The sequence below is a fragment of the Balaenoptera ricei genome, chromosome 15 (genome assembly GCF_028023285.1).
Source record: "Balaenoptera ricei isolate mBalRic1 chromosome 15, mBalRic1.hap2, whole genome shotgun sequence".
In the NCBI taxonomy this organism is placed as follows: Eukaryota; Metazoa; Chordata; class Mammalia; order Artiodactyla; family Balaenopteridae; genus Balaenoptera; species Balaenoptera ricei.
In genome coordinates, this window is record NC_082653.1 from 82,326,544 (window position 1) to 82,354,287 (window position 27,744).

At 55.1% G+C, this 27,744-nt stretch overlaps 2 protein-coding genes and 1 pseudogene across 12 annotated transcripts; 1 reads left to right on the forward strand and 2 right to left on the reverse strand.

Moving 5' to 3' along the window:
• Nucleotides 1–896: 896 nt before the first annotated feature.
• On the reverse strand, nt 897–11,602 carry POP7 (POP7 homolog, ribonuclease P/MRP subunit). Of its 5 annotated transcripts, none has more exons than XM_059898286.1 (2): nt 11,526–11,602; nt 897–1,583 (listed from the first exon to the last, which is right to left on the reverse strand). In XM_059898286.1, the coding sequence occupies exon 2, from the start codon at nt 1,571–1,573 to the stop codon at nt 1,151–1,153; it is 423 nt and encodes a 140-aa protein (XP_059754269.1). In that variant the 5' UTR covers nt 1,574–1,583; nt 11,526–11,602; the 3' UTR covers nt 897–1,150. The 5 variants fall into 5 exon arrangements, with proteins under 5 accessions (XP_059754269.1, XP_059754268.1, XP_059754266.1 ...); XM_059898285.1 differs by lacking the exon at nt 11,526–11,602 and adding an exon at nt 2,383–2,669; XM_059898283.1 differs by lacking the exon at nt 11,526–11,602 and adding an exon at nt 1,834–2,106.
• On the reverse strand, nt 6,080–11,609 carry LOC132349683 (small ribosomal subunit protein uS2-like; annotated as a pseudogene).
• A 310-nt stretch (nt 11,610–11,919) lies between these two features.
• GIGYF1 (GRB10 interacting GYF protein 1) lies at nt 11,920–25,209 on the forward strand. 7 transcript variants are annotated; one of them, XM_059898275.1, is made up of 28 exons: nt 11,920–12,075; nt 15,384–15,517; nt 16,965–17,208; nt 17,934–18,085; nt 18,330–18,439; nt 18,534–18,663; nt 18,764–18,859; nt 19,001–19,112; nt 19,225–19,333; nt 19,671–19,711; nt 19,930–20,100; nt 20,336–20,589; nt 20,719–20,827; nt 21,294–21,431; nt 21,643–21,743; nt 21,960–22,131; nt 22,250–22,416; nt 22,535–22,635; nt 22,720–22,836; nt 22,964–23,064; nt 23,201–23,283; nt 23,377–23,520; nt 23,601–23,828; nt 24,074–24,258; nt 24,354–24,514; nt 24,600–24,763; nt 24,849–24,978; nt 25,068–25,209. In XM_059898275.1, the coding sequence occupies exons 5-28, from the start codon at nt 18,405–18,407 to the stop codon at nt 25,118–25,120; spliced, it is 3,102 nt and encodes a 1,033-aa protein (XP_059754258.1). In that variant the 5' UTR covers nt 11,920–12,075; nt 15,384–15,517; nt 16,965–17,208; nt 17,934–18,085; nt 18,330–18,404; the 3' UTR covers nt 25,121–25,209. The 7 variants fall into 7 exon arrangements, with proteins under 7 accessions (XP_059754258.1, XP_059754260.1, XP_059754257.1 ...); XM_059898277.1 differs by having other exon boundaries at nt 16,965–18,085; nt 18,265–18,439; XM_059898274.1 differs by having other exon boundaries at nt 16,965–18,085.
• Nucleotides 25,210–27,744: the final 2,535 nt, after the last annotated feature.

Here is a 27,744-nt window from a genome sequence, read left to right on the forward strand (position 1 = left end):
AGCAAACTAGAACCAAATTCTGTTACTAACCTTTAGATCAAAGGCTTTCAAACTCCTGTGATCTTGCCCAACAGTAAAATTGACGCCCAACAGTAAAACTGATGTCATAACTAGCACATATGTGTCTATATACACATCTATAGCTGAAACAGTGTCAACAAAATATTACCATTGAAGTTGTACTTTTTTTTTTACTTGCTTTTTAAAAGGCTTTGACCCAGCAAATTGATTTCAAGACCCACATACGGGTCACCACCCACTTTGATAAAAATCGCTTTAGGTGACTTGTTTGATAGACATGAAAAATCAGATCCTCCTACAAATATCCAAACAAAAAAGTACTTATGACCTGTGTGCCCAGTAATTCAAAGGGAAGGCTACCCTTTCCTGTTTAGAACAGCCCAGCCACAAGGGTCTGAAGGGCTCTGGACCATAGCTGTTTAGAACAATTTGGGCCCCTCAGGACCAGGAATCAAATGAAGCAGTGTCTCAGTCTCTACCACAGGCTGATACAAAGGAGGCCCCCATCTTTGTTTGCTTTCTTCATCCTTAAACCCTCACCCTTCCTTTGCCTGGGAACCGCCAGCAGAGAACCTGATGCTTTCCTAGCATACAACTACACCCCAGCTGCACTCCAGCGGGTGAGAGTATATACTTTATCTGCCCTGCCTTCTTCTGTGAGGATGAAATATTTTAAAGCAAACATTGGAATTGTCAGGCTTCTGCACTGTACTAAAGTTTTAGGTTGCAGTATCCGTAGTACAATTTATGCTCTTTCTGTGACGGCAGGAAACACTGGGGTTCCCCTCCTGTACCTAAAGCCTTGTAAAGTTCTTTCCTACTCTCCTTTCCAGAATTTACACAGGGGAGAGGCAGTGCAGCGGGGTGGCCGGGCATCAACACAACTTGATACTTTTTATTGTATAGGACAATGGTTACAGACTGCAAAGATTCAGGAGGCCCCACTGCTTGGGCCCAACAAAAGACAATATTCGCCCTCTCAATTCAGAGTCCTCTGGGCTGCGAGGGGACAGGCTTTTCCCTATATGGCTCTGGTAGAAGGTCCATGACAGTACTCAGTACAAGAAGAGCCACATCTGAGCCTAGCTGTACGGGGGTGGGTGGATAAGCTGGGCCAGCCTCATCTCAATCACTTGGGTGTGACCCTGAAGACACGGATGTGGATGGCCGAGTTGTTGCGGATCCGGGTCAGCGGCTCTCGCGTATCAATCTCCGGTTCCAGTTCATCGACAAGCTCCACGGTGGAGGTACTGGCAGCCACCTGCAAGGACCCGAAGCTGCCAGCCTGCAGCTGTAGGGCAATGTTGATGGCGCGGTTGATGGCCAGGCCCAAGCCGTGGATGTAGATCTCATTGCATGCGTTCTGACCCCGAGCCCCTCCATCCAGCAGTTTCTGGCAGCGGGCCAGCTGGGCCTTAAAGTCAGTCTTCATGTTGACATAAATGTCATTGGGCCTCCGGGGCAGGCGATGGGGGAGCCGCTTCCGCAGGGTGTACTCCACCGGGTCCAGCTCAGCCTCGACGGCTCCGCGGGGCTCTCGGTTTTCGGCCATGCTGTTTGCCCTGGCACGAGGAAGAGACGAGATCAGCCAGGGGTGACGAGCGACCAACGCTTCCTTTCTCACCCCGTTTCCTGCCCAAAGGGTGAAGCCGGGAGAAGGCGCACTCGACGCCCGTATTCCCTTCCACTCTCAGTCCCCTTCTACTGACCTCAAGCTCCCGCATCTCCCCCACCCCCAGTTCCTACTCATTCATCACATCGCCCCCAACCTCCAGGCCCCTCCACCGCCCCCTTTCCCCAGCTCTTCCGCGCCTACTCTCTCCGGTCCACAGTGCTCTCCACGCGCCGCGGCCCGCTCCCCTGCCAGGGCACTCAAGCGTTGCGCCGACCGGCCGGAATAGAGGGCGCTGCCCGCGACCCGCAGGCCCCAAGAAGGCAAGAGAAGGAAAAGTGAACGCCGCCGGAACGCTCGAGCGCTAGAACACACCCGGCGCCAGGCTCCTGAAAAGGGTGCCGAGTACGCACGCGCGCTCGTCCCCTGCAGCCAAGCCAGCGGGATCCACGAATCGCCTTCCTGGCCTCCGTTCTCCCGCCCCTTTCCTGAGAGCTCGCAAAACCGCGCGATGTGTTTGAGTAACGCGAGGCTTCCGGGGGTGATGGGATCTACCACGTGTACGCCTCCCAGGCGGGGCGCAGAGGCGGGAGGCGTGTACCAAGTCGGAGCTGGGGAGGATCTGGGAAGGGGAGGTCAGCTTTCCTGGGCCAATCCGAGTCCCCGGTTCGCGGAGGTGTCCCGAAGGGGAGAAGGGAGGAGAGGAGGCTATTGTAGGGGCGTGGAGGATTTGGGGGTAAGGGTCTTACAAAGATAGCAGGGAGGGCGGCGAGTTCCATAGAACGTGATCGCGAAGGGGTCTGAAGTCAAGTCTGCACTCTCGCGTCCATCGCAGTTCCTCGGGTCAGAGGAGGTGTGGCAGAGTTGGCAGAACTGACCTCCCGCCCAAGGTTCCTGTTGCCCAAAGACCGAGGGCGGGTAACGAGTGGCGAGGCCCGGCCCTTGGCGGAGGACAGCTCTCCGGGACTCCTCTTCAGTTCACGGGGACCCGTCCTTCTTCCCTGCGTCTGGCAGGGCTGACCTCCCAGGCCAGCCCCTGGGGACGCGAGCTATGAGCCGCAGGCCCAGCCTTCACAGCTCCCCTGGGGCCCCCTGACCCACTCGCACCCCTCCACCACCCCCACCCGCCACCAGCTCTTCGGTCACTGCCCGCCACCTGGGAGTATGGACGTGCGCCCCCTGGCGGGAAAGTGCAGGGCAACACCTGGGGGTTGGTGGCTCCCCAAAGCCAGTGGGAAGGGGTTTTCTGCCCAGATTGGTTTAGCTTCTGTAGAGTTCCATTTGAAAATGAGTTAGACCTGCAGTGAGGACCTCAACTACTCTCCGCTTGAGTTCCCTCATCACTCAAATGGGGATGAGAATTCCTGTCTTGCTACTGAGTTGCAAAACCCAATATAACCTTACAAACTGTAAGCCTACACGTGAGTTGGATTTTTTTTTTTTAATTAAAAAAAAATTTATTTATTTGGCCGTGCTGGGTCTTAGTTGTGACATGCGGGCTCTTAGTTGCAGCATGTGGGATCTAGTTCCCTGACAGGGGATGGAACCCGGGACCCTTGCATTGGGAGCGCAGAGTCTTAACCCCTGGACCACCAGGGAAGTCCCTGAGCTGGCATTTTTAAGCACACCGCCCCTCCCACCCACCCCCACACACACACCCCAGACCTCTCTCTAGTTGCCTGGGGTAGAGTCTGACCCCATTTGACTGGAGGTTGGAAAGAGGCCAGGCTCCTGAGAACTTCTCTCCCAGCACCATTTAAATCCTGTGGTTCTTTTAGGTTCAGATTCTTACAAGTTTGGGGGGTTATTTGGGGTTGAAGAGGAAATGCTGGCTACAACCTTACTCCATCTCAGAAGTGACATCTGAACAGAGTTTTGATGGACAAACAGGAATTCTTCAGGGAAGCAAGGAGTATTCTGGAAACACGGAACAGTATTTTTAAAAGAATGAGAGCATAACCTAAGCTTCCACCTCAAGGAACTAGAAAAAGTAAAGCCAAAGGGAGAAGATGGGAGGAAATAATAAAGAGCAAATATCAATGAAACTGAACACAGAAGAACAATAAAGAAACTCAAACCAGAAGCTGGTTCTTTGAAAAAGTCAATAAAATTGACCTCTAGCAAGACTGACAAAAAAGAGAGAACAAGAAAAAGAAGACGCAAATTATGATTATCAGAAATGAAAGAGGGGGGGCTTCCCTGGTGGCACAGTGGTTGAGAATCTGCCTGCCAATGCAGGGGACACGGGTTCGAGCCCTGGTCTGGGAAGGTCCCACATGCCGCGGAGCGGCTGGGCCCGTGAGCCACAACTACTGAGCCTGCGCGTCTGGAGCCTGTGCTCCGCAGCGAGAGAGGCCGCGATAGTGAGAGGCCCGCGCACCGCGATGAAGAGTGGCCCCTGCTTGCCACAACTAGAGAAAGCCCTCGCACAGAAACGAAGACCCAACAGAGCCATAAATAAATAAAAATAAATAAATAAATAAAAATTAAAAAAAAAAAATTCATACTGGCTTTAAAAAAAAAAAAAAAGAAATGAAAGAGGGGATAGCACTAAAGATCCCATAAACATTAAATTATACTTGGAGAACAATACAAACAACTCTACACACATAAATTCTACAGCTTAGATAAAATGGACCAGCTCCTAGAAAACAAACTACCAAACTAACCCAAGATGAAATAGATCATCTGAATAACTCTGTAACTATTAAGGTAATTAAATTCATAGTTTAAAAAAAAAAAACTTTAGAAAAAGAAATATCTAGGCCCACACAGTTTTCCTGGTGAATTCTACCAAAAAAAAAAAAAAAAAGGAAGTAACACAAATTCTACACAATCTCTTCCAGAAAACAGAAGAGGAAGGTACATTTCCTAATTAATTTTATGAGGCCAAAACCAGACAAAGATCATACAAAAGAAGAAAAATCACAGATGGATACCTCTCATGAACAACACAAAAATCTTCAACAAAATGTTAGCAAACTGAATCCAGCAGTATATAAAAAGAGTGATATACCAGAACCAAGTAGAGTTTATTCCAAAGATGCAGGACTGGTTCAGTATAAGAAAACAAATCAGTATTACCTACCATATTAACAAGTTAAAGAAAAAAACACATATGATCATGTCAATTGATACAGAAAAACCACTTAACATAATTTAGTACCCATTTATGATAAGAGCTCTTAGTAAAAAGAGAATGGAAGGAACTTCCTCAACCTGGTAAAGAGCATCTACAAAAAACTACAGCTTCCCATCATACTTAATAGTGTAAGACTGGACACCTTTCTCTTAAAATCAAGAACAAGGGAAGGATGTCGTCTCTCACCACTCTCATTGTTGGAAGTCCCAGCCAGTGCAATAAGGCAAAGAAAAGATTGTAAAGGAAGAAAAAAAAACTGTCTCTATTTGCAGATGACATGATTGTATATACATTAAAAGTCCCAAGGAATCTACAAAAAAACATATAATTAATAAATTAGCTTATTAGCAAGTTTGCAGGATACAAGATTAACATACAAAAATCAATTGTAGGGCTTCCCTGGTGGCGCAGTGGTTAAGAATCCGCCTGCCGGGCTTCCCTGGTGGCGCAGTGGTTGAGAATCTGCCTGCTAATGCAGGGGACATGGGTTCGAGCCCTGGTCTGGGAGGATCCCACATGCCGTGGAGCGACTAGGCCCATGAGCCACAACTACTGAGCCTGCGCTCCGCAACAAGAGAGGCCACGATAGTGAGGGGCCCGCGCACCGCGATGAAGAGTGGCCCCCGCTTGCCACAACTAGAGAAAGCCCTTGCACAGAAACGAAGACCCAACACAGCCAAAAATAAATAAATAAATAAATAAATTTAAAAAAAAAAGAATCCACCTGCCAATGCAGGGGACAAGGGTTCAAGCCCTGGTCCGGAAAGATCCCACATGCCACGGAGCAACTAAGGCCGTGCGCCACAACTATTGAGCCTGCGCTCTAGAGCCCACGAGCCACAACTACTGAGGCCTGCATGCCTAGAGCCTGTGCTCCACAACGAGAAGCCACCGCAGTGAGAAGCCGCACAGTGCAACGAAGAGTAGCCCCCGCTCGCCGCAACTAGAGAAAGCCCGTGCGCAGCAACGAAGACCCAAGGCAGCCAAAAAAAAAAAAAAGTTAAAAAAAAAATCAATTGTATTTCTATATAATGGCAATAAACAACTGGAAACCAAAATTTAAAATCATTTACAATCACTCCAGAGAGAGAGGGGAAGGGGGAGGAGGAAAGGAGGGGGAGCGAAAAATATTTAAGTATAAATGTAACAAAACGTACAAACTCTGCTTAAGACTACAAAATGCTAATCAAAGATCTAAATTAATGGAGAGATATACCGTGTCCACGTATTGGAATATTCAACGTAGTATAGATGTCAATTCTCTCCAAATTTAATGCAATTCCTATGAAAATCCCAGCAAGAAGTTTTGTAGATGTAAATAAGTTTATTGTAAAATTTATATGGCAAGGCAAGAGAAGTTAAAGCAATTTTGAAAAACAAAAAGTTGGAATCACACCACCTGATTTTAAGACTTACTATGTAAACACAATATCAAGACACTGTGATATCTGCCAAGGGACAGACACAATCATCAATAAAATGGAATAGAGAACCTAGAAATAGATTCACACAAGTACAGCCAGCTGATTTTTTTTTTTTTTTTAAGAAACGGTTTATTTTCCGTCAACCTATTTCCATTTTAAGAGTCTGTGGAAGAACTGCTTAAGACCACTGGGTGCTTGTTCCTACCCACTCAGCGGCCTGAGCAGACCAGTGTTCAGTGGCAGGCTGAGCGCTCCAGTCAGTGGGGAACTGCTGAATAGGCACAGAGGGCACCTGCACTCCTTCAGACCAGTCCACCGCCTCCTGCTGAGTAGCAGTGAACTCAGGAGCTGGAGCGATCCATTCATCCTGAAATTCCTCCTTGGTCACAGCCTTCTCAGCTGCTGCCTGCTCGTCCTTTTCAATTTCTTCAGGATCTCTGTAGAAGTAGAGATGAGGCATGACCTCCCATGGGTGTTCACGGGAGATGGTGCCACGCATGCGCAGAACTTCCCGGGCAAGCATCCACCACATCAGACCCACTGAGTGAGCTCCCTTGTTGTTGCATGGGATGGCAATGTCCACATTATCGCAGAGGAGAGTCTGCGTTACACAGAGCAGTGGTAGACAGGTTAACATAAGAGGCCTCTGGGAGAGGCAGGTGGTCAGCCCTGGGATCAGCAGCCGCCGGAAGTCCTGGCTCCCGGAAGGCTGCCTGGATCTGGTTAGTGAAGGTTCCAGGGGTGAAGCGGCCAGCAATAGGAGTGGCTCCAGTGGCAGCAGCAAACTTCAGCCCAGCTCGCTGGCCAGTATTCCTGGAGGATATGATACTGACATCAGCTGGGTTTTCAATGGCAACAGTGGCATGAGCTGCCAACAGAAGCTTCCCCCAAGTTCTCTTCAGATTTATGATGTAGATGTCATCACTTTTCCTTTTGTAGGTGTACTGTTCCATTTGGAAGTCAGGGTTGGTGCCACCTAAGCGGGTTCCTACTGCAAGGAATTTGAGGACATCCTCCTCCTTCATTTGCAGGACATCAAGGGCTCTGGAAATTGTGAAAGTTTCCCTTTAAGTTACGATGGGAATCCAGAACAACGCCGTATGGACCCCTGTCTGGCTGGTGCGGAAAAGTCAGCCAGCTGATTTTTGGCAAAGGTGCAAAAGCAGCTGAATGGGGAAAGAATGAGTCTTTTCAGCAAGTGGTGCTAAAACAACCGAATAAATAGGCAAAGAACTGAACCTCAGCCCTATGCAAAAAACACAAAATGGATGGTAGATCTAAACATAAAATGGAAAATTATAAAACTTTTAGAAGAAATATAGGAAAAAAAGTCTTCATGACATAGGGTCAGGTAAAGAGTTCTTAGATACAACTCCAAAGGCACGATCCATTAAAGAAAAGAATTGGGGACTTCCCTGGTGGCGCAGTGGTTGGGAGTCCAACTGCTAGTGCAGAGGACATGGGTTCGAGCCCTGGTCCAGGAGGATCCCGCATGCCGTGGAGCAGCTGAGCCCGTGTGCCACGGCTGCTGAGCCTGCACTCTAGAGCCTGTGAGCCACAGCTGCTGAGCCCACGTGCCACAACTACTGGGGCCCGCGTACCTGGAGCCCGTGCTCCACAGCATGAGAGGCCACTGCAATGAGAGGCTCGCGCACTGCAGCGAAGAGTGGCCCCTGTTCGCCACAACTGGAGAAAGCCCATGCACAGCAACGAAGACCCAACACAGCCATAAATAAATAAATAAATAAATAAATAAATAAATGTGAAAAGTAATGTATGCTTTAAAAAAAAAAAAGAGAAAAAAATTGATAAGTTGTATTTCATCAAAATTAAAAACTTTTACTCTGTGAAAGACCACCCAGCCACAGACTGGGAGAAAATACCCGCAAATCACATATCCAACAATGCACTTGTATCCAGAATAGATAAAGAACTCTAAATTCAAGCGTTAGAAAATAACTCAATTACGGACTTCCCTGGTGGTCCAGAGGCTAAGACTCCGTGCTCCCAATGCAGTGGGCCCGGGTTCCATCCCTGGTCAGGGAACTAGATCCCACATGCTGCAACTAAGAGTTCGCATGCTGCAACTAAAAGATCCCGCATGCCACAACGAAGATCCCGAGTGCTGCAACTAAGACCCGGCGCAGCCAAAAAAGACCAAAAACAAACAAAAACAATTAGAAAATGGGCAAAAGTCTTGAACAGAGGGTTCTTTAGCAAAGAGGGTATAAGGATGACAAATAGGCACATAAGATGTTCAACACAGCCATTATGGAAATGCAATTAAAACCATGATGAGATGCCACTACCCACCTATTAGAATGTGTAAAATTAAAAATTTTGACAATACTAAGTGTTTAGGAGAATGCAGAGAAATTGGATCTCTCATACACTGTTTGTGGAAATGTTCAATGGTCCAGCCACTCTGGAAAATAGTTTGGCAGTTTCTTCTAAAATTAAACACACACTCACCATATGACCCAGCAAGAGCACACATGGGAATTTACAAACTCGTACACAAATGTCCATAGCAGTTTTTGTAATAGCAGTGTTTGTAATAGCCCCAGACAGGAAACAACCCATGTGTCTTTCAATGGGTGACTGGTTACATCACCCATTGAAAGTGTGGTACATCCATACCACGGAATACTACTCAGCAATAAAAGTTGGATCAAGGAGACCCATTAGGCTGCTGGAAGACTAGATACATCCTAGAACAATACTGTGCTGAGCAGCTCAGAGTTTACTGTGGAAGGCAAACAAGATGAGCAAGGCAGTGTGACCACTGTTCAGCATGGAGCATGTATAGGGTTCGGTGGACCCTCAAGGAGGTACAGCCAATATGACCTTGGGGGGATGCAAAGTTTTCCAAAGGAAGCAATGGCTAAGGTGAGGCAGTAATGTCTAGCAGTCGGGCTCAGATCCTGTGCAGTCCCTCCTGTTACAATGGAGAGGTCTGGAAGGTCTGAGCCCTGGGAGATAGGGAAGTAGGAGGGAACCAGCAAAGGATTCAGAAGGAGCAGCAGATGAGCTAGGAGGAAAATCAAGGGATATGGTGATCTGGAGGCCAGGTGAAGAAAGCATTTCTTGGAAGAGGTAGTGACCAGCTGTGTCATATGCTGCTGATAGGCCACATAAGATAACAAACCAGTGGATTTAGCAATGTGGTGATTTTGCATTGGTGACTTGACAAGCATTTACACTTGATTGACCAATGAACTTAGCTCATGGAGGAAAGTAACTCTGAATGCAATAAATTAATTGTAAGGCCCATTCTGTCTGATAATTAACAATAAGCACAGTTTATGAGCTATCACTCCATTACTCAGGCTGTGTGTCTTTTCATGATATTTAAAATGTTTTCCAAACTTTGACATACAGATAAATATAAAGGTTCGCAATTTAGGTGGGTGAAGCCAGGCATTGTAATACCCTGATTTGACACTAAGATGGTCCTTACCATTTTGCATTTCATCGAAGGAAAACACTGCAGGGGAATCTGCCATTAGAAAAAAAGGCAGAGTTTGGCTGTTTACTCTTACTTGAGACTTCCCTTTCATCTCGATAAATCATCTAACCACATCAATTTGTTTAGTTCAAAAGCTTCCAAATTTGAAATAACACAGACCAAGACATTTTACAGCATAGTCTTGAATAAACCTGAATAAACAAAAATATCTTAGGTCCAAGTGATTTCTTCATTCAAATTTTTTTCTTTAATTTTGTACGGGAGATTCACAGTTCTGATTTGTTTCCTTTCTCAAAGAGGGTGCTTATACAATTCAATTTCCACAGTGTCATCAGCAGCAAACGCATTCTCACTTTACGGCTGGGGGAGATTACTTGGCCAGGATCACAAGCTGGTATACAGGAAACCCGGGGTGATCGATCAATCACTCCAATCTCCTACCTTGGAGTCCAGCGTGCTCTCCCTGACGCAAAGCATCTGGTAGGTAGGTAGGTAGGTACTACTGTCCAATCAAAAACATTTTCATGATAGCATTCGAAGCCCTCAACTTAAGTTTCACTTCACGTCTCATCCAACTAGCAATCCAGGTCCTCTTCTCCCATCAGCCTGGCTTGTCACTATTCTAAAGCTGATACTCACTTTTCTTAAATCTACCCAAATCCTGCCCTTCCTTCCTGCTCAGCACAGGCCACCACTGTCCCTGACTGCTTCCCCTTCACAGGGATTTCCCCTTTTCCCCTGTACCATTTCTCCACCATAATTTACAATCTCACATTTGCTAATTAATAATTAAAACAGGCTAAAAGGCTAAGACCTTATTCAGAGGGTAGGACACAATCTAGGAAAGCGGAGGGAAAAAAAGCTTTGGAGTAAGAAAAAACAGCTGTCATAAACTTGAGAACTTTGTTCTAGGAGAAGAACCTGATTGGAGATTGGATTCTGTTGATACATTTTCATACAGTTAACAATGTGAATACTGTGGACCCAGAAGGCCCTACTAGCTAACATTTGTGGAGTGCCTGCCCTATACCAAGCACTGTGTTAAGTGCTTTACCATGCAATCCAGATACTCAGAGATGAGTAAAGTTGCCCAAGACCACGGTCAGTATGGGATGGAACCAGCACACAAGCCCTCGCTTTAAACAATTGCATTTTCCAGCCTGTGAACAAGCAGCTTCACTGACTACACTGAGGCAGGAATCCTGACTGCAAGAAAGACAAGGGAACTGAAAAAAGCAGACACGAAACCTGGGGTGTGCTCCGTGCAAGAACAAAGGGCCTTCCTGGTAGCTCCGGAGGTCGGCGCTCCGTTTTGGCGAAACACAGAGGACTCAAGTTCCAAGTCTGAATTTACCCTTCCCTGTCCTGAGGATTTTATTGTTTTTGGTAACGGCTGTTTTAGGAAGCTGGGAAGTAGAGTATACATTCTGGCGTAACTTCCAAAGAAAACGGTGAAAACACACACAAGACTTTTTCATCCTAAAAAGTTCAGGGAATCGGAAAAGTCATTCTGGAAAACCTTTTTAAACAAAGGCGGTGTCAATCTACTTCTCACATTTGCATAGTAGTTTCTCTCTTTCCGAAGCCTTTCACACTCACCTATTTTAATTCTTTCAGCACTCCGGGAGTGGAATGGGGGCCAGGGATGGGGCGGAGCAGAGCATCAATACCTTACTATAAAACAGAAACTGAGGCCCGACGGCGTCAACTCCTTCGCCCCCGAGGTCTAGGGGGCTAGTCGGTGGCGGAGCCAGATAGAAACTCCAGGTCTCACCAGCCAGTGCTGCCTCGGACTGTTTCTAAACCATTAGGTTCCTCGTTTATTTCATATACCCCGGGGATGTCTGATGAACACACCTCTGGGTTGTACGTGGTCTCCTTCAATCCAGGCGGGCTTCCCGGAGGAAGCCGACCGTCCGGGAGGCGGGCGATGCCGCTAGCGGCGGCCTTCGTCGCGATGGTCGCGCATCACGTGCGGGGGGGCAGCCGGGGAGCACCCTGGGGACACCCTCACCACCCCCCCGGCCCGCAGCAGGTTGTGTCACGTGAGGCACCGGGCTCCCGGGTCACGTGCCGGGGGGGGGGGGGTCGGGGGCGACGGGCATCCGGGCCGCGCCCGCCGGGCACGCTAGGAGCGCGCTTGGCCGTGCGGGTCGGAGCGGGCCGGAGCAGCAGAGGGGGGCAGTGGCGGTGGCGGCGGCCGCGGCGGGGGCGGAGGGGGCGGCCCCGCGGCCCCGCGTCCGCGTCACGTGGTGCGAGGCGGGCAGCCATCTTGCTACAAACACAAACACAGAGGAGCGGCCGCCGCGGGAGCGCCAGCGCCCCCTCCCCCGCCGCCGCCGCCCCCCGGCCCGCCGCGCGTCGCCAACGCCCCGGGACCGGAGCCTCGCGCCGCCCGCCCGCCGCGGTAAGCGCCCGGCGGCCCCACGGACCCCGGCCCGCGGCCGGGCCCGAGCCAGGCCCGCCCCCGACGCCGAGGCGGCCGCGCCGAGCCTGCGAGAGCCAAAGCGGGAGCGCGGGCCGCCGGCACGGACCCTCCCCCGTCTCCTCCCGAGGCCGCCGCCCCCGACGCCCGGTGTGCCCGCCCTCCGGCCCTCCCCGCCTGACCCTCCCCCGGCGCGGGCCGGGCCCCCGCGCCGCCCGGAGGGAGGCCGGCTCCCTCCCGGGGGCGGCCGCCCGCGCCCCCGCACCTGGCGCTCCCTCCCTGAAGGGCACGCCGTCCTCCCGGGCCGGCCCGCCTCCTTCCCACCCCCGCGCTCCTAACGGTCGCTCTCCGGCCCTCGGAAGCCCGTCCCAGGCCCCCCACCTACCCCCGCCCGCATCTTCTGCCCGGGGGCCCGGGACCCTAGTGCCCGGTTCTCCCCGGAGATATCCCCCAACGCGCCTCCGGTTTCTTATCGGCCTGAGCTGGGCCCGGCGGGTCTTAAAGTCCAAGCTTTCCGTGACTTTTGGCTAACGTGGAAGCCTCTCCTCTTAACCACAGCACTTCGCCTGGGTCTTCGCCTAAATTTCCTTTCAGCAGCGACATTAGTGCTTGGTCATTGGGGTCTTCTTCCTCCCGGTTGCCCGGCCGTGTGAAACACCTTAGTCTGTCCTGTCGCCAGGCTGGGCCCTTCCCAGCCCATCTCCCCTGATGCAGCAGCTCCCCAGTCACGGCCCCTCACACTTTGCCTTTTTTTTTTTTTCCCCAAGTTAACTTTAAAAAGACCCTCATCTCGCACGTCTTACCCAGCCATTGCTAGAATTCCCAGTGAGGGTACAGGTCTGGTCCATCATAGGGCCGGGCCTAGACCCGGGGATAGATGCTCAACCAGTACTTGTTGGCCAGCTCTTTCTTCCACCCACCCCAGTCTCACTCCCCTCTTGCTTCTCATTGCTGCTTTTCCAGAGATCAGCCTCCACAGCCTTTCTGCTGCCCGAGAGCTGACACGCGGTTGCAGTTTAGCCCCCGCCCCTTGGCTTTGCACCTGAAACACCTTGGGTACCAACAGGCTGGTCCCCTTAGCTTCTCACAGTGTGGGAGTTTGCTTTCTGGTCCTTCATCGGTACCATTCCCTGTGCAGTCCCAGGCCACCCTCCATCACCCCAGCCTCAGTTTTATTTCCTAGATGGTAGGTCTAGTGTGTCATCGGGCAGGGTTGGAACAGATCTGGGCTCTGTGTGGCTGCCATGGCGGGGACCAGGGACCTCGAGGGGTCCCACATGGTGATTACAGTCAAGTGAGTTCTGTTCTTAGACTCCTGGCCTGTCTTTCTCAGCCAGCGGATGTGTCAGTGTTGTCTGTGGTTTGATGGATTAAAGGACCCCAGTTTGCCCTGACTTTTACGTCTGTAGTTGGAGTTTGGGATAGGAAAAAAAAAAAGCCCCACTTGAGAGCAGAGGAGGTGAGAAGTGGCTATGGGAAGGATTTTTTTTTAAGGTTTTTTTTTTTGGTGTGGACCATTTTTCAAGTATTTATTGAATTTGTTACAGTATTGCTTCTGTGTGTTTTTTTTGTTTTTATGTTTTGGTTTTTTGGCCGTGAGGTATGTGGGATCTTAGTTCCCCAACCAGGGATCGAACCCACAGCCCCTGCATTGGAAGGTGAAGTCTTAACCACTGGACAGCCAGGGAAGTCCCTATGGGAAAGATTTTTAAAATTCTAACGAGAAATGAAAAATGGTTTAAAACTCACAAAGTGTGCTTGTGAGTTTGGGGTGGTTCTTGCTGCACATGTGCCCCTTCTCCAGTCTCAGGTAGGGTGTCAGAGACGTCAGCGTCTCCCATCAGGGCAGCTGCAGCCTCCCTTCCTTGTTTTCTCTGCCTGGAGCCCAAGACTGGGCAAGTGGGCAGAAGGGATCAAATGAGTTAAAGTGTGAAAGTGTTTTGAAAACTGTTAACTGCTAGACATGCTGTAGGGCGTTGTTATGATGGCTCAGAGGGCAGAGCTGGGAAAACTGACCAGCTGGGAAGAACATGGGCTTGCACCTCTTTTTAAGTCTCAGAGTTCTCCTACCCCGCATGGAGAATCTTTCCATCCTGAGAAAGAGCGGAGTCACCTCCAACAGGCTTGGGGCTGGGTGGTTGCTCAAATGTTGGGGAATTTGGTATTGTACTTCTGTTAATAGTGGTGCCTTCCTGTGCCAAAGCACATTGCTCTGGATTGGGGCTAATTTTCGCGGTGATGGAATGAGGAAATAACGTTCTTAACTTAGTGTGTACTGGGACTGCGTATTCTCTGGATTTTTTCCTTCTCCTGTGAGTTCTGAACCCCAGAGAACAGGCTCCCCTCGTGTTCCCTCAAGCCTGTCGTGAGCACCCAGGACCAGTGTGTGTTCTCTCCCTTGGACTCCGGCAGGGGGCAGTCTTTTAAGAGCAGTAATTCAGGTGCTGGGGGAGTGAGGGTACGCTGAGGCTTGAGAAGGAGAAGGGGGCGGGGTGTGGATAGATGAGGCAGACAGATGCTGAGAGGTGGGGGCTAAGCACAACACCCTTAGGTCAAGTAGCCAGGGAGGGATGCTGTCTCCGTCCCCTGCCTAACACCTCCTGCTCTTTCCTTCACTGGAAGGGGATCCAAATGCCGGGCTTTCAAAGTTTGTGATAGACTTAGGACAATTTTGTTTAATCCGTTCTTTTCCCGAGGATTTCCCTCCTGGCAGGATTGCAGATTTCTCTCATGGGACAGTGTAATTAGGGAATGATTTCCTTGCTCTTCAGAGGCAGGAATGAGCTGGAGTAAATTTGGTTTCTCTTGTCACATTCTTCCCCATAGACAGACAACAGGCATGGTTACCTTCTGCCTGCGGCGCACAGGCGGGTTTCTTGACTGTGCCCCTGTTGATAATCTGGGCGCAGATAACTCTTCGAGGTGAGGGCTGTCCTGTGCAGCGTAGGATGTTTAGCAGCATGCCTGGCCTCTGCTCACTGGATGCCAGTAGCATCTCCCAGTCACACCGACCACAGATGTCCCCCCGATATTGCCGGATGTGTCCTGGAGAGCAGAGTTGCCCCCAGTTGAGAAATGGTGGCTTTGACGAAGCACGTGGGAAAGACGCACGCCTGTTTGGAGCTAGAACCGGTGGGGCGCGTGTGTGCAGCTCGCAGTCGAAGGGCCAGGCAGCCACCGGCTTCTGGGACCCAGGCCTCCCCTGGCTGGGCCCGCCCAGATGCTTGACCTCTCTCACCGGCCGCTCCTCCACTTCCTCTCGCCTGATTGCCTCTCTCTCGCCTCCGTAGTTTCCCTGCTTCTCACGCCGGGAGCCAGCGCTTTTTCTCAGTTCACTCCTTACAACCAGGACAGAAGGGTGACGGCTGAAGTGGGAAGCGCCTGGCGGCCAGCCGCCTTTGCCACTCCCTGGAGGGGTGGGAGGGTGAGTTGTCCCCTTTCTGTCCTCTCACCCCACAGCAGCTTTCCATGCTCGCAGGACTCTTTGTCCCATCGGTCTAGGATGGGGCTCTTCTGGGGTGGCCTGGAAGAGGCTCAGAACAGCCTCTCCTGAGTTTGTTTGAAGGAAGTGGGGTGTTTTTCTTGGAGTGACGAAGACTTAATATGTGATAGCTATCCCCAAATGTCTTCTTTTCCCACTAAGCCTTTTTTTTTTTTTTTTTTACCAGTCATGTTTATTTTATTATTATTATTTTTTGGCCGCACCACGCGGCATGTGGGATCCTAGTTCCCCGACCAGGGATCAAACCTGCGCCCCCTGCATTGGAAGCATGGAGTCCTAATAACCACTGGACTGCCAGGGAAGTCCCCCCACAAACCTTTTAAAAATGGTCAAATATAACATATACCATGTTAGCTATTTTTTAAAAATTATTTTTATTTATTTGTTTTTGGCTGCGTTGGGTCTTCGTTGCTGCGTGCGGGCTTTCTCTAGTTGTGGCGAGCGGGGGCTACTCTTCGTTGCGGTGCGCGGGCTTCTCATTGCGGTGGCTTCTCTTGTTGCGGAGCGTGGGCTCTAGGCACGCGGGCTTCAGTAGTTGTGGCATGTGGGCTCAGTAGTTGTGGCTCGCAGGCTCAGTAGTTGTGGCACACGGGCTTAGTTGCTCCGCAGCATGTGGGATCTTCCCAGACCAGGACTTGAACCCGTGTCCCCTGCATTGGCAGGCGGATTCTTAACCACTGCGCCACCAGGGAAGCCCCCACCCTAGCTATTTTTAAGGATACGATTCTGCAGCGTTAAATACATTCATCACGTTGTTGTGCAGCCATCCACCTCATCCCCAGAACTTTTTCATCTGCCCTATTTCAGCTCAAACTGTCCCCGTTAAACAACTCCCCACTCTCCTTGCCCCCACCCCCAGCCCTGGCACCCACTGTTCTGCTCTGTTCCTCTGAATTTGACTCCCCTGGTAATCTCACGTGAGAGGAATCATCCAATATTTGTTCTTCCGTGACTAGTATGTTTTATTTAGCTAATGTTTTCAAGAGTCATTCGTTGGCCAAATTACATAAGGGTTGTAGCGTAGACAGAACTAACCGGACTCGGCTGTTCTGGGAGGGCTACTCGAATACAGTGACAGGAAGAGCTTTTCAACAGGCCTGTCTTCTCTGACGGCCGTATGTGCTGTGGCGTGCTCCAGCTCCAGAAATGGCCAGCTGAGTCTGTTGTAGAAGAGACGCCCGTGCCGGGGGAGGTCAGCCCTGCTCGGGATGGTCTCACAAGCTGCATTTCACCCTAGGATGCTGGGATTCTGGGGGTGGGTCCCGTGTCTGTCGTGGAGTTTGCTTCGTGTTCTGGGCTGCAGCTGTGGAGGAGGGCCGCTTTCACCTGGCCCCTTTGGTGGAAACCCTTCTTCCTCCTTCCTTCCCAGAGTTGTGGAGTCTTGGAGTCGATGGGAACTGTGGAGGTGCTCCGGTCCAGCCTCCGCCCCAGCCAGTGAGGGAAGCCCTTGCACGGCTCCCTGAGACCCTGCCCTCCCACCCTCTGCTCGGAACCACCAGGGATGTGCCGCCTCCTGAGAGCCGCCTCCGCTGTTCCTTAGAGGGACGGGTCGCTGCCGCCACCACAGCCGCTTCTGTCAGCTTCAGTAACTCTGACCTTATTTCTGCTTTGTGGTGAGGGAGCCTTCTTCCTAGCTTGTATCACGGTAACGTCGTTCTCTTCTTGGCTCTCTGTCCTTACGATCGGGCTCTTCCTGATCCCAGGGACCGGGCCTCGGTGTTGACTCCGGTCTGGTGAGTGAGCCCTGGGCACGCTAGCTGGAGTGGCCGGCCGCGGCCTTCAGCGCGCCCCACCTCGGGCTCTGGAATAGCCCCCGCTCCCCTTGTACCTGGTCTCTCCCCAAACTGAGTCTCTGGATTCTAGCTGCCAAGCAGCCAGACCTGAGTGTTTTCAGAGGAGAGGTAATTTTGCTCCCAGATAAACTTCTAATCCTCTTAATAACTGGCCTTTTCTCTCTCTAGAACATTTGGGACTCCAGTGGGTTTTCTGCTTGTGTGTATGTGTGTTTTCTCTTTGTCGTAAACATCCACGGGTACCTCAGGCACCCTTTTACTGAATGCTGGGCCACTTGGCGAGAGCGCTGAGCTGTCGGGAGGTGCCTGCCACACCCCCAGCACCTCCGCCGGGCTCCGCCGAGTGAACTGGCCGCTGGAGAGGCCTGATGCGTGCAGGGCAGCGATGAGGAGGAGCAGGGGCTGGGGTCCCCTGTGCTCCGTAACCAGCAGCCTCCAGGCAGCTGTGGGCCTTCTTGTTATGCAAGACGGAGGAGGGCTGGAGGCAGGGAGGTCTGTCTGACCACTAATTTAACCCCACTTTCTTCTCTTCGCCCCTCAATAAGGATCTTTCCCAGATGTGAAGGTCCCTCCCTGGGCACTGCTCTGGTCAGACCAACATCCAGTTGCCTGGGGACCCTGGTTCACTCCAGCACAGGCCCTTGCCTGGAGAGAGCCCTGCCCCTGCCCTACCTGCTTCCCTGGGCAAGGCTGCCAGGTGAGTCTGGGCCAGAGGGAGGGCATCCCCCTGCAGAAGCTGGAAGGGGCTCTGGCTGCCTGTTTTCCTCCCCTCCCCCAGGCCTTCCTCCAGCGTGACTCTTTGGTTAACTCGTGGTGTGAGTGGCACGTGGCTGGCTTAGGCGAGTCCTTATAGAGCCCATTACTGTACCCACCTAGTCCTCATCCTTCGGGCTCTCCGGGCGTGCCGTCTCCAAGGCCCAGTGTCCCCCACGTCTCCACAGGTGTTTGGAGAGTGAACACCAGGTTCCCCCTCCCCTGCTCATCCCCTCGACCTCTAGGACACGCCCAGCTCCACAATGGCAGCAGAGACCCTCAACTTTGGGCCTGAGTGGTGAGTCAGGTTGTGCTTTGGGTGGCGTAGAGAAGCCGGGAAGGACAGGGCTGCTCAGATTTCTGTCTGTCTCCTTCTCGTGCCCTTTCTGCAGGCTGAGGGCCCTTTCTAGTGGTGGCAGTGTGGCCTCCCCACCCCCATCCCCTGCCATGCCCAAATACAAGCTGGCCGACTATCGCTACGGGCGAGAGGAGATGCTGGCCCTCTATGTCAAGGAGAGCAAGGTAGGGGTGGGTGGGGGTGCGGTGTGGCCCAGTTGCCCGCTTGGCCTTGGCCAGTGGAGAGGGCCCAGGAGCATGTGATACCTCCTGCCCCGGTTGACAGGTCCCCAATGAGCTGCAAGACAAGGAGTTTGCTGCGGTGCTGCAGGAGGAGCCGCTGCAGCCCCTGGCCCTGGAGCCTCTGACTGAGGAGGAGCAGGTGGGGCCCTGCCGGCGGTGCCGCGTCTGCACCCTGGAGGGGGCTGGAGTTGGGAAGGCAGGTGGTGGAGTTGCGGTTGTGGGTGGGGTGGGAGCGGTCGGGTGCCTGGGTCCTCACTCCCACCCCTGGCTCCCTCCTCAGAGAAACTTCTCCCTGTCAGTGAACAGTGTGGCTGTGCTGAGGCTGATGGGGAAAGGGGCTGGTCCCCCCCTAGGTGGCGCCTCCCGTGGCAGGGGCAGCACGCGGAGCCGAGGTAGAGGGGGGTGATGGCGTGTTCTGGGGCGGGCAGCGGTGGGATTCGCGGTCTTGTGGACTTGGAGGGGTGAGCCGGCAGGTTTCCCACGCGCACCTCATTCCTTCTCCAGGCCGCGGCCGTGGTGACAGTTGCTTTTACCAAAGAAGCATTGAAGAAGGCGATGGGGCCTTTGGCCGAAACCCCCGGGAGATCCAGCGTAGCCAGAGTTGGGATGACAGGTGCAGGCTGGGAGAAGGTGGCATAGAGGCAGAGCAGAGAGGGGCCCCGGGGTTAGGGCCCAGGGTGTCATGGAGGGAGGCTTGGGTCTTTGTCATCAGAGGGCACGAGGAGACCCACCAGATTAGCCCTGGTCAGAGAGCTCTCTCTGTGCCCTCTGACCCCCATGACCCTGCCCTTTTCCTTCCGATTCTCTGGGCACACCCTTGGGCTTCCTTCCAAGCCCGCCACCCCCGTCCCCCCGCCCCGCACCTCTCAGGGCAGAATGCACAAGGTGAGCAGAGATCGTGCAGGTCGGGGACGGAACTGTCCTCTGACCCACACCTGTCCTTCCCACAGAAGCGAGAGGCGGTTTGAGAAGTCGGCCAGGAGGGATGGAGGTATGGAGAGTGGTGAGGGTGGTGGCCAGGCCCTGAAGGTCGTTAAGAGGTGGGGGAGGACTGAAATGGGTGGCCCCGGTTGGGGGATGTTTCCTGGGGGAGGTGGCAGGGGCAGGAGGGCCCGGAGCTGGGCTCCTCTTTCCCAGCAAGGCGTATAGTAAGAGTCTTGCAGGGACCGTGGCCGCCGTCCGCTGACTGTGTCTTCCCCTGCTCCCAAGCGCGATCCGGGTTTGATGAGGGAGGGGCTGGCCCGAGGAAGGAGCATGCCCGCTCAGATAGCGAGAACTGGCGTTCTCTCCGAGAGGAGCAAGAGGAAGAGGAGGAGGGCAGCTGGAGACTTGGGGCAGGACCCCGGCGAGATGGCGACCGCTGGCGCTCTGCCAGCCCTGGTGAGATTGGGGCCAGGTGGGCGCTGTGGGGGGCGGCGGGCGGTGAGAACTTCCTGTGAGGGTGGGCACCTGCGGCCAGGCAGAGGGAGCAGAGAGTTCTGGAGCGGGGTGGGTGGGAATGCAGTCCCGGAAATGCCAGTTGTTCCGGGCCGGGGGGTCCCAGTGGGCAGCAGAAGACTGGGGACTCTGGCTTGACTGGGATACCGATTCTCCTTCTCCGACTTTTCCTGCCCAGATGGCGGCCCCCGCTCTGCTGGCTGGCGGGAACATGGGGACCGGCGTCGCAAGTTTGAATTTGATTTGCGAGGGGATCGAGGAGGGTGTGGTGAAGAGGAGGGGAGGGGTGGGGGGGGCAGCTCTCACCTCCGGAGGTGCCGAGGGCCTGACGGCTTTGATGACGACAAGGATGGGCTCCCGGAGTGGTGTCTGGACGATGAGGATGAAGAAATGGGCACCTTCGATGCCTCCGGGGCCTTCTTGCCTCTCAAGGTATCTGCGAGGCGGCGAGGGGGAGACTTTTCTTAGAGGTTGGTGGGAACCTGCCCTGAGGGGGTCCTCTCACTCCATCCTTTTTTCCTCTGCCATTCACCTCCCTGTCATATCCCGTAACCTGTGCAGAAGGGCCCCAAGGAGCCCATTCCTGAGGAACAGGAGCTCGACTTCCAGGGTCTGGAGGAAGAGGAGGAAGAGCCTTCCGAAGGGCTGGACGAGGAGGGGCCTGAGGCGGGTAAGCCTGCGCGGTGGGGCAAGGAGCACGCCTGCAGCCTCGAGCGAGCGGGGTCCGCGGGCAGCGCGGAGGGAGGCCGGTGCCGACACGGTGTGGGGAGGAGCCTGGAAACAGCAGGGCTGTGTCCGATAGGCCGAGTGTCAGATAAAAATCAAAGCAGAATCAAAATGAGCTTTGACAGTCCCTGGAATCTGTCGAACACGGTATTAAACCAGTGGTGGTGTGTGTACAGCCCTGGCCGGTGGTGTGGATGCACGTCCATCGCCGGAGGGGCAAAAGAGGAAGCGTGCAGAGTGGGGTTTGTGGTGTCAGTGCACCGAACCTTAGCTGTGTTGACCAGAGATACGTGGGTGGACTCCAATACCCAGAGGCCCTTCTGGCCACAAATGGAGGGTTTGTGCTAAATCATTTTTAAGGCCTTCCGGCTCTTTGGTTTTGAATTCTGGTAATTACCCTTCCCTTTCAGGTGGGAAGGAACTGACCCCACTGCCTCCTCAGGAGGAGAAGTCCAGCTCCCCGCCCCCACTGCCCAGCTTGGGCCCACTCTGGGGAGGTAACGGGGAAGGCGATGATGCTGTGGAGAAGGACCTGCCGGCAGCTGAAGGTATAGCCGGAGGGCAGGGCCGCCCTTTGCCTGGAGACTGGGGCTGGCGGGGAAGACGCTCCCCTTCCCTGTGGGAAGGAGGTGCAAGGAGTGTTTGTGGAGGGGCCAGAGTTAGCGCCGGCTTTTCTGGAATAAGGGTGGTAGAAGGGGGACTGTCTCGCCCCCTTCTCTGGACTCCCCCATTCCACCTTCCCTTCTTTGCTCCGTCTAGGAGACGATATGAGAGCAGTGCAGCTGAGTTCTGGGGTGGGCTCACCCCCTGGCCCACCTGGAGATCTGGAAGATGATGAAGGCTTGAAGCACCTGCAGCAGGTGTGAGGGGGCCTGAGAAGGCTCTGGGGATCCTCCCCTCTGGGGGGACAGAGAGTCTTTATTCCGTCTGTCGTTGCCCCGGTTCCAGGCTTTTCCCCATCGGTCCCACTGTGTTTAGGACCTGCTCTCTTGACCCCACCCCACCTTAGCCCCAGCCCCGTCTGATGTTGCTGGGCTTGGCCGGTTGAGCCTTCCCCTCTCTCCCTGGGTTCCCAGGAGGCGGAGAAGCTCGTGGCCTCCCTGCAGGACAGCTCCCTGGAGGAGGAGCAGTTCACAGCCGCCATCCAGGCCCAGGGCCTACGCCACTCTGCAGCTGCCACCGCCCTCCCCCTCAGTCATGGCGCGGCCCGGAAGTGGTTCTACAAGGACCCGCAGGGGGAGATCCAAGGTGCCCGTGGGAAGCAGGGCATGCAGGAGGGGCTGCTGGGGCGTGGGGACAGCACCGTTCTCATCGAGGGCTCCTCTGGCGCACCTTTCTGACCGCGGCCCCCCTCCCCTTGGCCCAGGCCCCTTCACGACACAGGAGATGGCGGAGTGGTTCCAGGCGGGTTATTTCTCCATGGCCCTGCTTGTGAAGCGGGGCTGTGATGAGGGCTTCCAGCCGTTGGGTGAGGTGATCAAGATGTGGGGTCGTGTGCCCTTTGCCCCTGGGCCCTCACCACCCCCACTGCTGGTGAGCATACCCCCCTTTGCACAGAGCAGGGACGGGAGGTGGGAGCCTGGCGGATGGCAGCGGGTGCTGCAGAGCAAGCCAAGGTCAGAGCCGCCGGAACTCTCTGGCCCTCACTCAGGGAAACATGGACCAGGAGCGGCTGAAGAAGCAACAGGAGCTGGCGGCAGCCGCCTTGTACCAGCAGCTGCAGCACCAGCAGTTTCTGCAGCTGGTCGGCAGGTATGGGGGGCCTAGCAGGGCTTGTCAGTAGGGCCCCGCTGGCCCTGTGGCCGGCCCACCTCATGCCCGCCCGCTTCTCGGCAGCCGCCAGCTCCCGCAGTGTGCGCTTCGGGAAAAGGCGGCTCTGGGGGACCTGCCGCCACCGCCGCAGCAGCAGATCACCGCGTTCCTGCAGCAGCTCCAAGCTCTCAAGCCCCCCAGGTGTGTGGGACGCCCGGTCCTCGCTCTGTCTTCCCGTGGCCGCGCGCACAGCCCTCGGGTCGTGGGGGGGTGGGGTGCAGGCTGGAGATGGCTTTAGGGTGCTGAGTGTCAGTGCTTCGCTCCGCAGGGGTGGGGACCAGAACTTGCTCCCGACGATGAACCGGTCCTTGTCAGTGCCAGACTCGGGCCCCCTCTGGGACATACATACCTCAGCCTCATCACAGTCAGGTGTGTGGCCAGCCGCTGCCCCGCCCGGCCCGGCCCGTCCCGAGTCCTGGAGTCCCCTCTCTATCCCCGACAGTCGCGGGTGGGTGGGTACCCTGAGGCCTGAGCCCCCTCCTGCAGCTGCCCTTGCTCCCCGCAGGCGGTGAGGCCAGTCTTTGGGACATACCAATTAACTCTTCGACTCAGGGTCCAATTCTAGAACAACTCCAGCTGCAACATAAAGTGAGTGGGCGTCTGGGGCTGGAGTCCTCGGGTGTCGGGGGCCGGGCCACGGCAGGGAAGGCCTGACGTCGGGTCTGATCTCGAGCGCTCCAGTTCCAGGAGCGCCGAGAAGTGGAGCTCAGGGCGAAGCGGGAGGAGGAGGAGCGCAAGCGCCGAGAGGAGAAGCGCCGCCAGCAGCAGCAGCAGGAGGAGCAGAAGCGGCGGCAGGAGGAGGAGGAGCTGTTTCGGCGCAAGCAGGTGGGGGCCCGGCCGAGCGCGCGCGCGCTGCCTGGGCCGTGCGGGGGTGCCCGCCGGCCCTCACCGCGTCTCTGCCTCAGGTGCGGCAGCAGGAGCTCCTGCTGAAGCTGCTCCAGCAGCAGCAGGCGGCGGCTGCCGTCCCCGTGCCTCCTGCGCCCAGTTCCCCGCCCCCGCTGTGGGCCGGCCTGGCCAAGCAGGGCCTGTCCATGAAGACGCTGCTGGAGCTGCAGCTGGAGGGCGAGCGGCAGATGCACAAGCAGCCCCCGCCTCGGGAGCCGTCGCGGGCCCCGGCTCCCAACCACCGTGTGGTGAGCAGGCTGGGCCTGGCCCCTGCTGGCTGGCACCTTGGGGCCCTCGGGAACCCCTTCCGGTCAGCTCCCGGGGTGACCCGGGGTGGGGGGCGCGCTGGTCCCCATGTGACCCTGGAGGCGCTCTCTTCTCTGAGGCCCTCACCTCACCCCCACCCCCCGTGCCACCTGGACCAACCTCCCACTCAGCGTTCTCGAGTGTGCGTGTCCCCGCCTGGGCCACCCTGACTAACTGCCCTCTGTAGCAGCTCGGGGGCCTGGGCGCCGCCCCCCTGAACCAGTGGGTATCTGAGGCTGGGCCGCTGTGGGGCGGGCCCGACAAGAGTGGGGGCAGCAGTGGCCTGGGGCTCTGGGAGGACACCCTCAAGAGCAGCGGGAGCCTGGCCCGCAGCCTGGGCCTGAAGAACAGCCGCAGCAGCCCTTCTCTCAGGTAGGTGCTGGGGCCTGCAGGGGTGGGGGTGGAAGGATGCGGGACTCCTGAGCTCACTGCTGTCTTCGTCCCTGATTCACCTCCATCCCGCTCAGTGACTCGTACAGCCACCTGTCAGGGCGGCCTGTGCGCAAAAAGACGGAGGAGGAGGAGAAGCTGCTGAAGCTGCTCCAGGGCATCCCCCGGCCCCAGGATGGCTTCACCCAGTGGTGTGAGCAGATGCTGCACACGCTGAGTGCCACGGGCAGCCTGGACGGTACCGGCGGCTCTCCCCGGGAGGCCGGGCTGGGGGCTCCAGAGCCGCGTCGGGTGGGCCCTGACAGCCCCGTCCCGCCCCGCAGTGCCCATGGCTGTAGCGATCCTCAAGGAGGTGGAGTCCCCCTACGACGTCCATGATTATATCCGTTCCTGCCTGGGGGACACGCTGGAAGCCAAAGAATTTGCCAAACAATTCCTGGAGCGGAGGGCCAAGCAGAAGGCCAGCCAGCAGCGGCAGCAGCAGCAGGTGAGGTTTCACAGAGCCCTGGCCAGAGGCATTGAGGGCGCCCAGTGCTCCCCTGAGCACCCCCTCCCTCTCTGCTGCTTTGCAGGAGGCTTGGCTGAGCAGTGGCTCCCTGCAGACAGCCTTTCAGACCAACCACAGCACCAAACTCGGCTCTGGGGAGGGCAGCAAGGCCAAGAGGCGGGCACTGATGCTGCACTCGGACCCCAGCATCTTGGGTGAGTTTGGAGTGGGGAGGAGGCTCCCTCCTCAGCCCTGGGCAGGAGCCTGGGTGGGTGAGCTCAAGCCCAGCTTCCCCTGGCTTCAGGATACTCCCTGCATGGACCTTCTGGCGAGATCGAGAGCGTGGATGACTACTGACCAGCCCGTCCCACCAGCACCCTGGGCTATAGGCCAGGGGCGGCAGCAGCGGCTTGGACCCCTGGGTCCCCAGACTGCAGGCTCCCCACGAGGAGCATAGGAGGAAGCAGGGGCAGGGTCCCCAGCACTTGTTACAAACCACACGATGCACCTTAACTCACCCACCACGAGGCACTTTACAGATTGGGGGGAAGGGTTTTTTTGTTTTGTTTTTGTTTTTAATTTTAAACAACATTGAAGAAAACATTAGGAGAGACAAAAAAAAATTGTTAAGAAGTAGACTCTAAGCACCCCCTTTCCCTTTTGGGGATGGGGGAGCGACAATGGAAGATCCACAGAGGTTTTTGTTTCGTTTTTTTCTTTTTCTTTTTTTTTTTTTTTTTTTAAGAAAAAAGAAAAACAAAAAAAAAATGGTTAGGAGACTGAAAGAAAAAACACACTGTTATTTTGGGGCAGTGGGGACACGGGACCCACGGACCTGTCCTGCCTGGCCCCCGAGGCTGCACTTACCCTCCCTGCCCCACACGGTGGGCCACTGGGGTAACTGGAAGCTGGGGTGCCAGCAGTTTGCACAGCGAGGCCCCCTCAGCCCCGCCGGCCGGACCCGCTGTGAACGGCTCCCTTGTTGCTGTGACTGTGGCAGAGGCGTCTGAGGTGGGGGCCAAAGTAGCCCCTTGGCTTTGCTGCTTCTGGGGAAAGTTGCACAAATGGGCCGGGCCGCCTCAGCACCCCAGGCTGCCACCCTGCGCCGGCTGACAGGGTGGATGGGAGAGGGCCGGCAGTGCCAACCTCATCTGGCTGTCAGGCCGGCAGAACTTCCACTCTGGCCCTGGTGAGGGGCTTCCCCCTCCGCTGCCATTCGGGGGGGCCGGCCTGGGTGTGAAGCTGAAAGTCCCAGCTCCCTGCCTTGCCACATGAATGTATTCTCTGGGCCACGAGCCCCTGCTGTGCCCGCTGCCTCAACCCCGAGCGAGGTGGGGGCGGAGCAGTTCCTCCAGGAGCTGGAGAGAGAGGCGCCACTTAATGACTGTTGCTCCTCCTGTGAAGAGGGTAGGCGAGGGGCCGAGGAGGCCACGGGAGTGGGCCGCTTGGGGCTTCGGGTTGCAGTGCGGGGCTGTTAGAAGGGAGCTCCCTACCTGCAGCCAGCTGTGTGGGATATGGACCACCCAGCTCGGCCCTGACCCCTCCATTGACCAAATGGGAGAGGAGCAAGCGGCCTCTCCCCTCCCTGCTCCCCTCATGTTTTTAAATGTTGGGTAGGGGTGGGGTGTCAAGAATGGGAGTGTCTGTCTCTCCTGGGTCGGGGGTAGGCTGCCCTTCACCAACTTCTTATTCCCAATCACCTACCTGGGTTTGTCTCCATTTGGGTTTTTTTTTTTTTTTTTTTTTTTTAAGTTTGTTGTATCTTTTGGATTTCTCATTTAACTTCTCCCATGGACCTCATTGCTCAGAGCGCAGTATTAGGGCAAGATTCTGCCACTGCCTCCCCTCCATGAATGTATTTATCCTTCCTGCCCTGGGGAAATGGGGAGTGGCCCCAGTTTTCTTTCCCCATCTATCCCCAGAGAGATGATTTTTTTTTTTTTTTTACTTTTTTTTTTTTGCACCAAAGTGGCAACTGGGTCAGTGTTGGGGGATAAAGCTGGCCTCGGGGGTGGAGGGGCCCCCTCCACCTGCTTCTCCCTGGTTTCAACAGTGTTAGCGTCCGTGAAAAGACAATATTCTCTCTAAAGCAATAAGGGGGTGATGGGCCAGGGGGAAATGTCTTGCTGCTGCTGGCCCCCCAGCTCCCCCTTTCCTCGAGCCAGTATTTGGCGGCATTAGAGGTGTTGGGGGAGTACTGTTGTGACTGAATGTAACTGCCCCCACCCCTGCCGCAGCCAATGCAGGGGGAGGGGGGATGACACTCTTCCCCGTCTCTTCCTTCCCCTCCCCCCTCCAGCTAAAGAGACTTTGAATTTAGGGGGCCCTTGAGCCTGGAGAGGCCTTAACCCTGTGAGGAAGTGTAGGGGGAGCCCTCTCCCACCCCCATCCCCTTCTGAGAGTGGTCAATGTTTACAAGCCCCTGAGCCCCCCAGCCCAGGGACTCAGGCCCCTTGCTGTCCTTTCCCAAGCCCGTCTTCCTGGGCCCCGGCTGCTCCCCCGCCCTTCCCGGGGTTAGGGTGGGTGCAGGGGTCATTCTGTATCTTGTCTGCCTTGTACCCACCATCTCCCCAACCTGTGTGACTCCCTTCTCGTCTACCTGCCTCTGTAAATACTCCGCTTCCCCCCAATAAAACTTGGTGTGTGTTCTCCCCTTCTGCGTCTGAGTTGTTTCTTGGGGTAAGGGCATGTTGGGAACGAGAGGCACAGCTCAAAAGAGCTGGGAACGGAAAGAGCCACAGGCAGGGGGCGGCTGTGCTCGACCAGCCTAACCAGGCCAGACTAGAAATGGGAGGGCTGTGTGTGTGCAACACCTGTGACCCGCAGGCCAGAGAAGGTCCTCCTGCCTGTGACTCCGCTTCTGGCCGAGAAGGAATGGTAGTCCCCACCCCACTACTTGGAGCCCCACGTCCCCCCAGCCAGTCTGCCGCTGGGGACAGATACCTAGAGCGAGGAAAACACAAGCAAGGGTAGAGACCAGG

Bases quoted from the DNA above. Each gene is read 5' to 3' on its own strand.
- POP7 (XM_059898286.1), bottom strand. From the start codon at position 1,573: ATGGCCGAAAACCGAGAGCCCCGCGGAGCCGTCGAGGCTGAGCTGGAC.
- GIGYF1 (XM_059898277.1), top strand. From the start codon at position 18,405: ATGGCAGCAGAGACCCTCAACTTTGGGCCTGAGTG. The intron at 20,101-20,335 runs GTGAGATTGGGG...TTTCCTGCCCAG, and splicing joins CTGGCGCTCTGCCAGCCCTG to ATGGCGGCCCCCGCTCTGCT. The intron at 21,744-21,959 runs GTGTGAGGGGGC...CTGGGTTCCCAG, and splicing joins GCTTGAAGCACCTGCAGCAG to GAGGCGGAGAAGCTCGTGGC.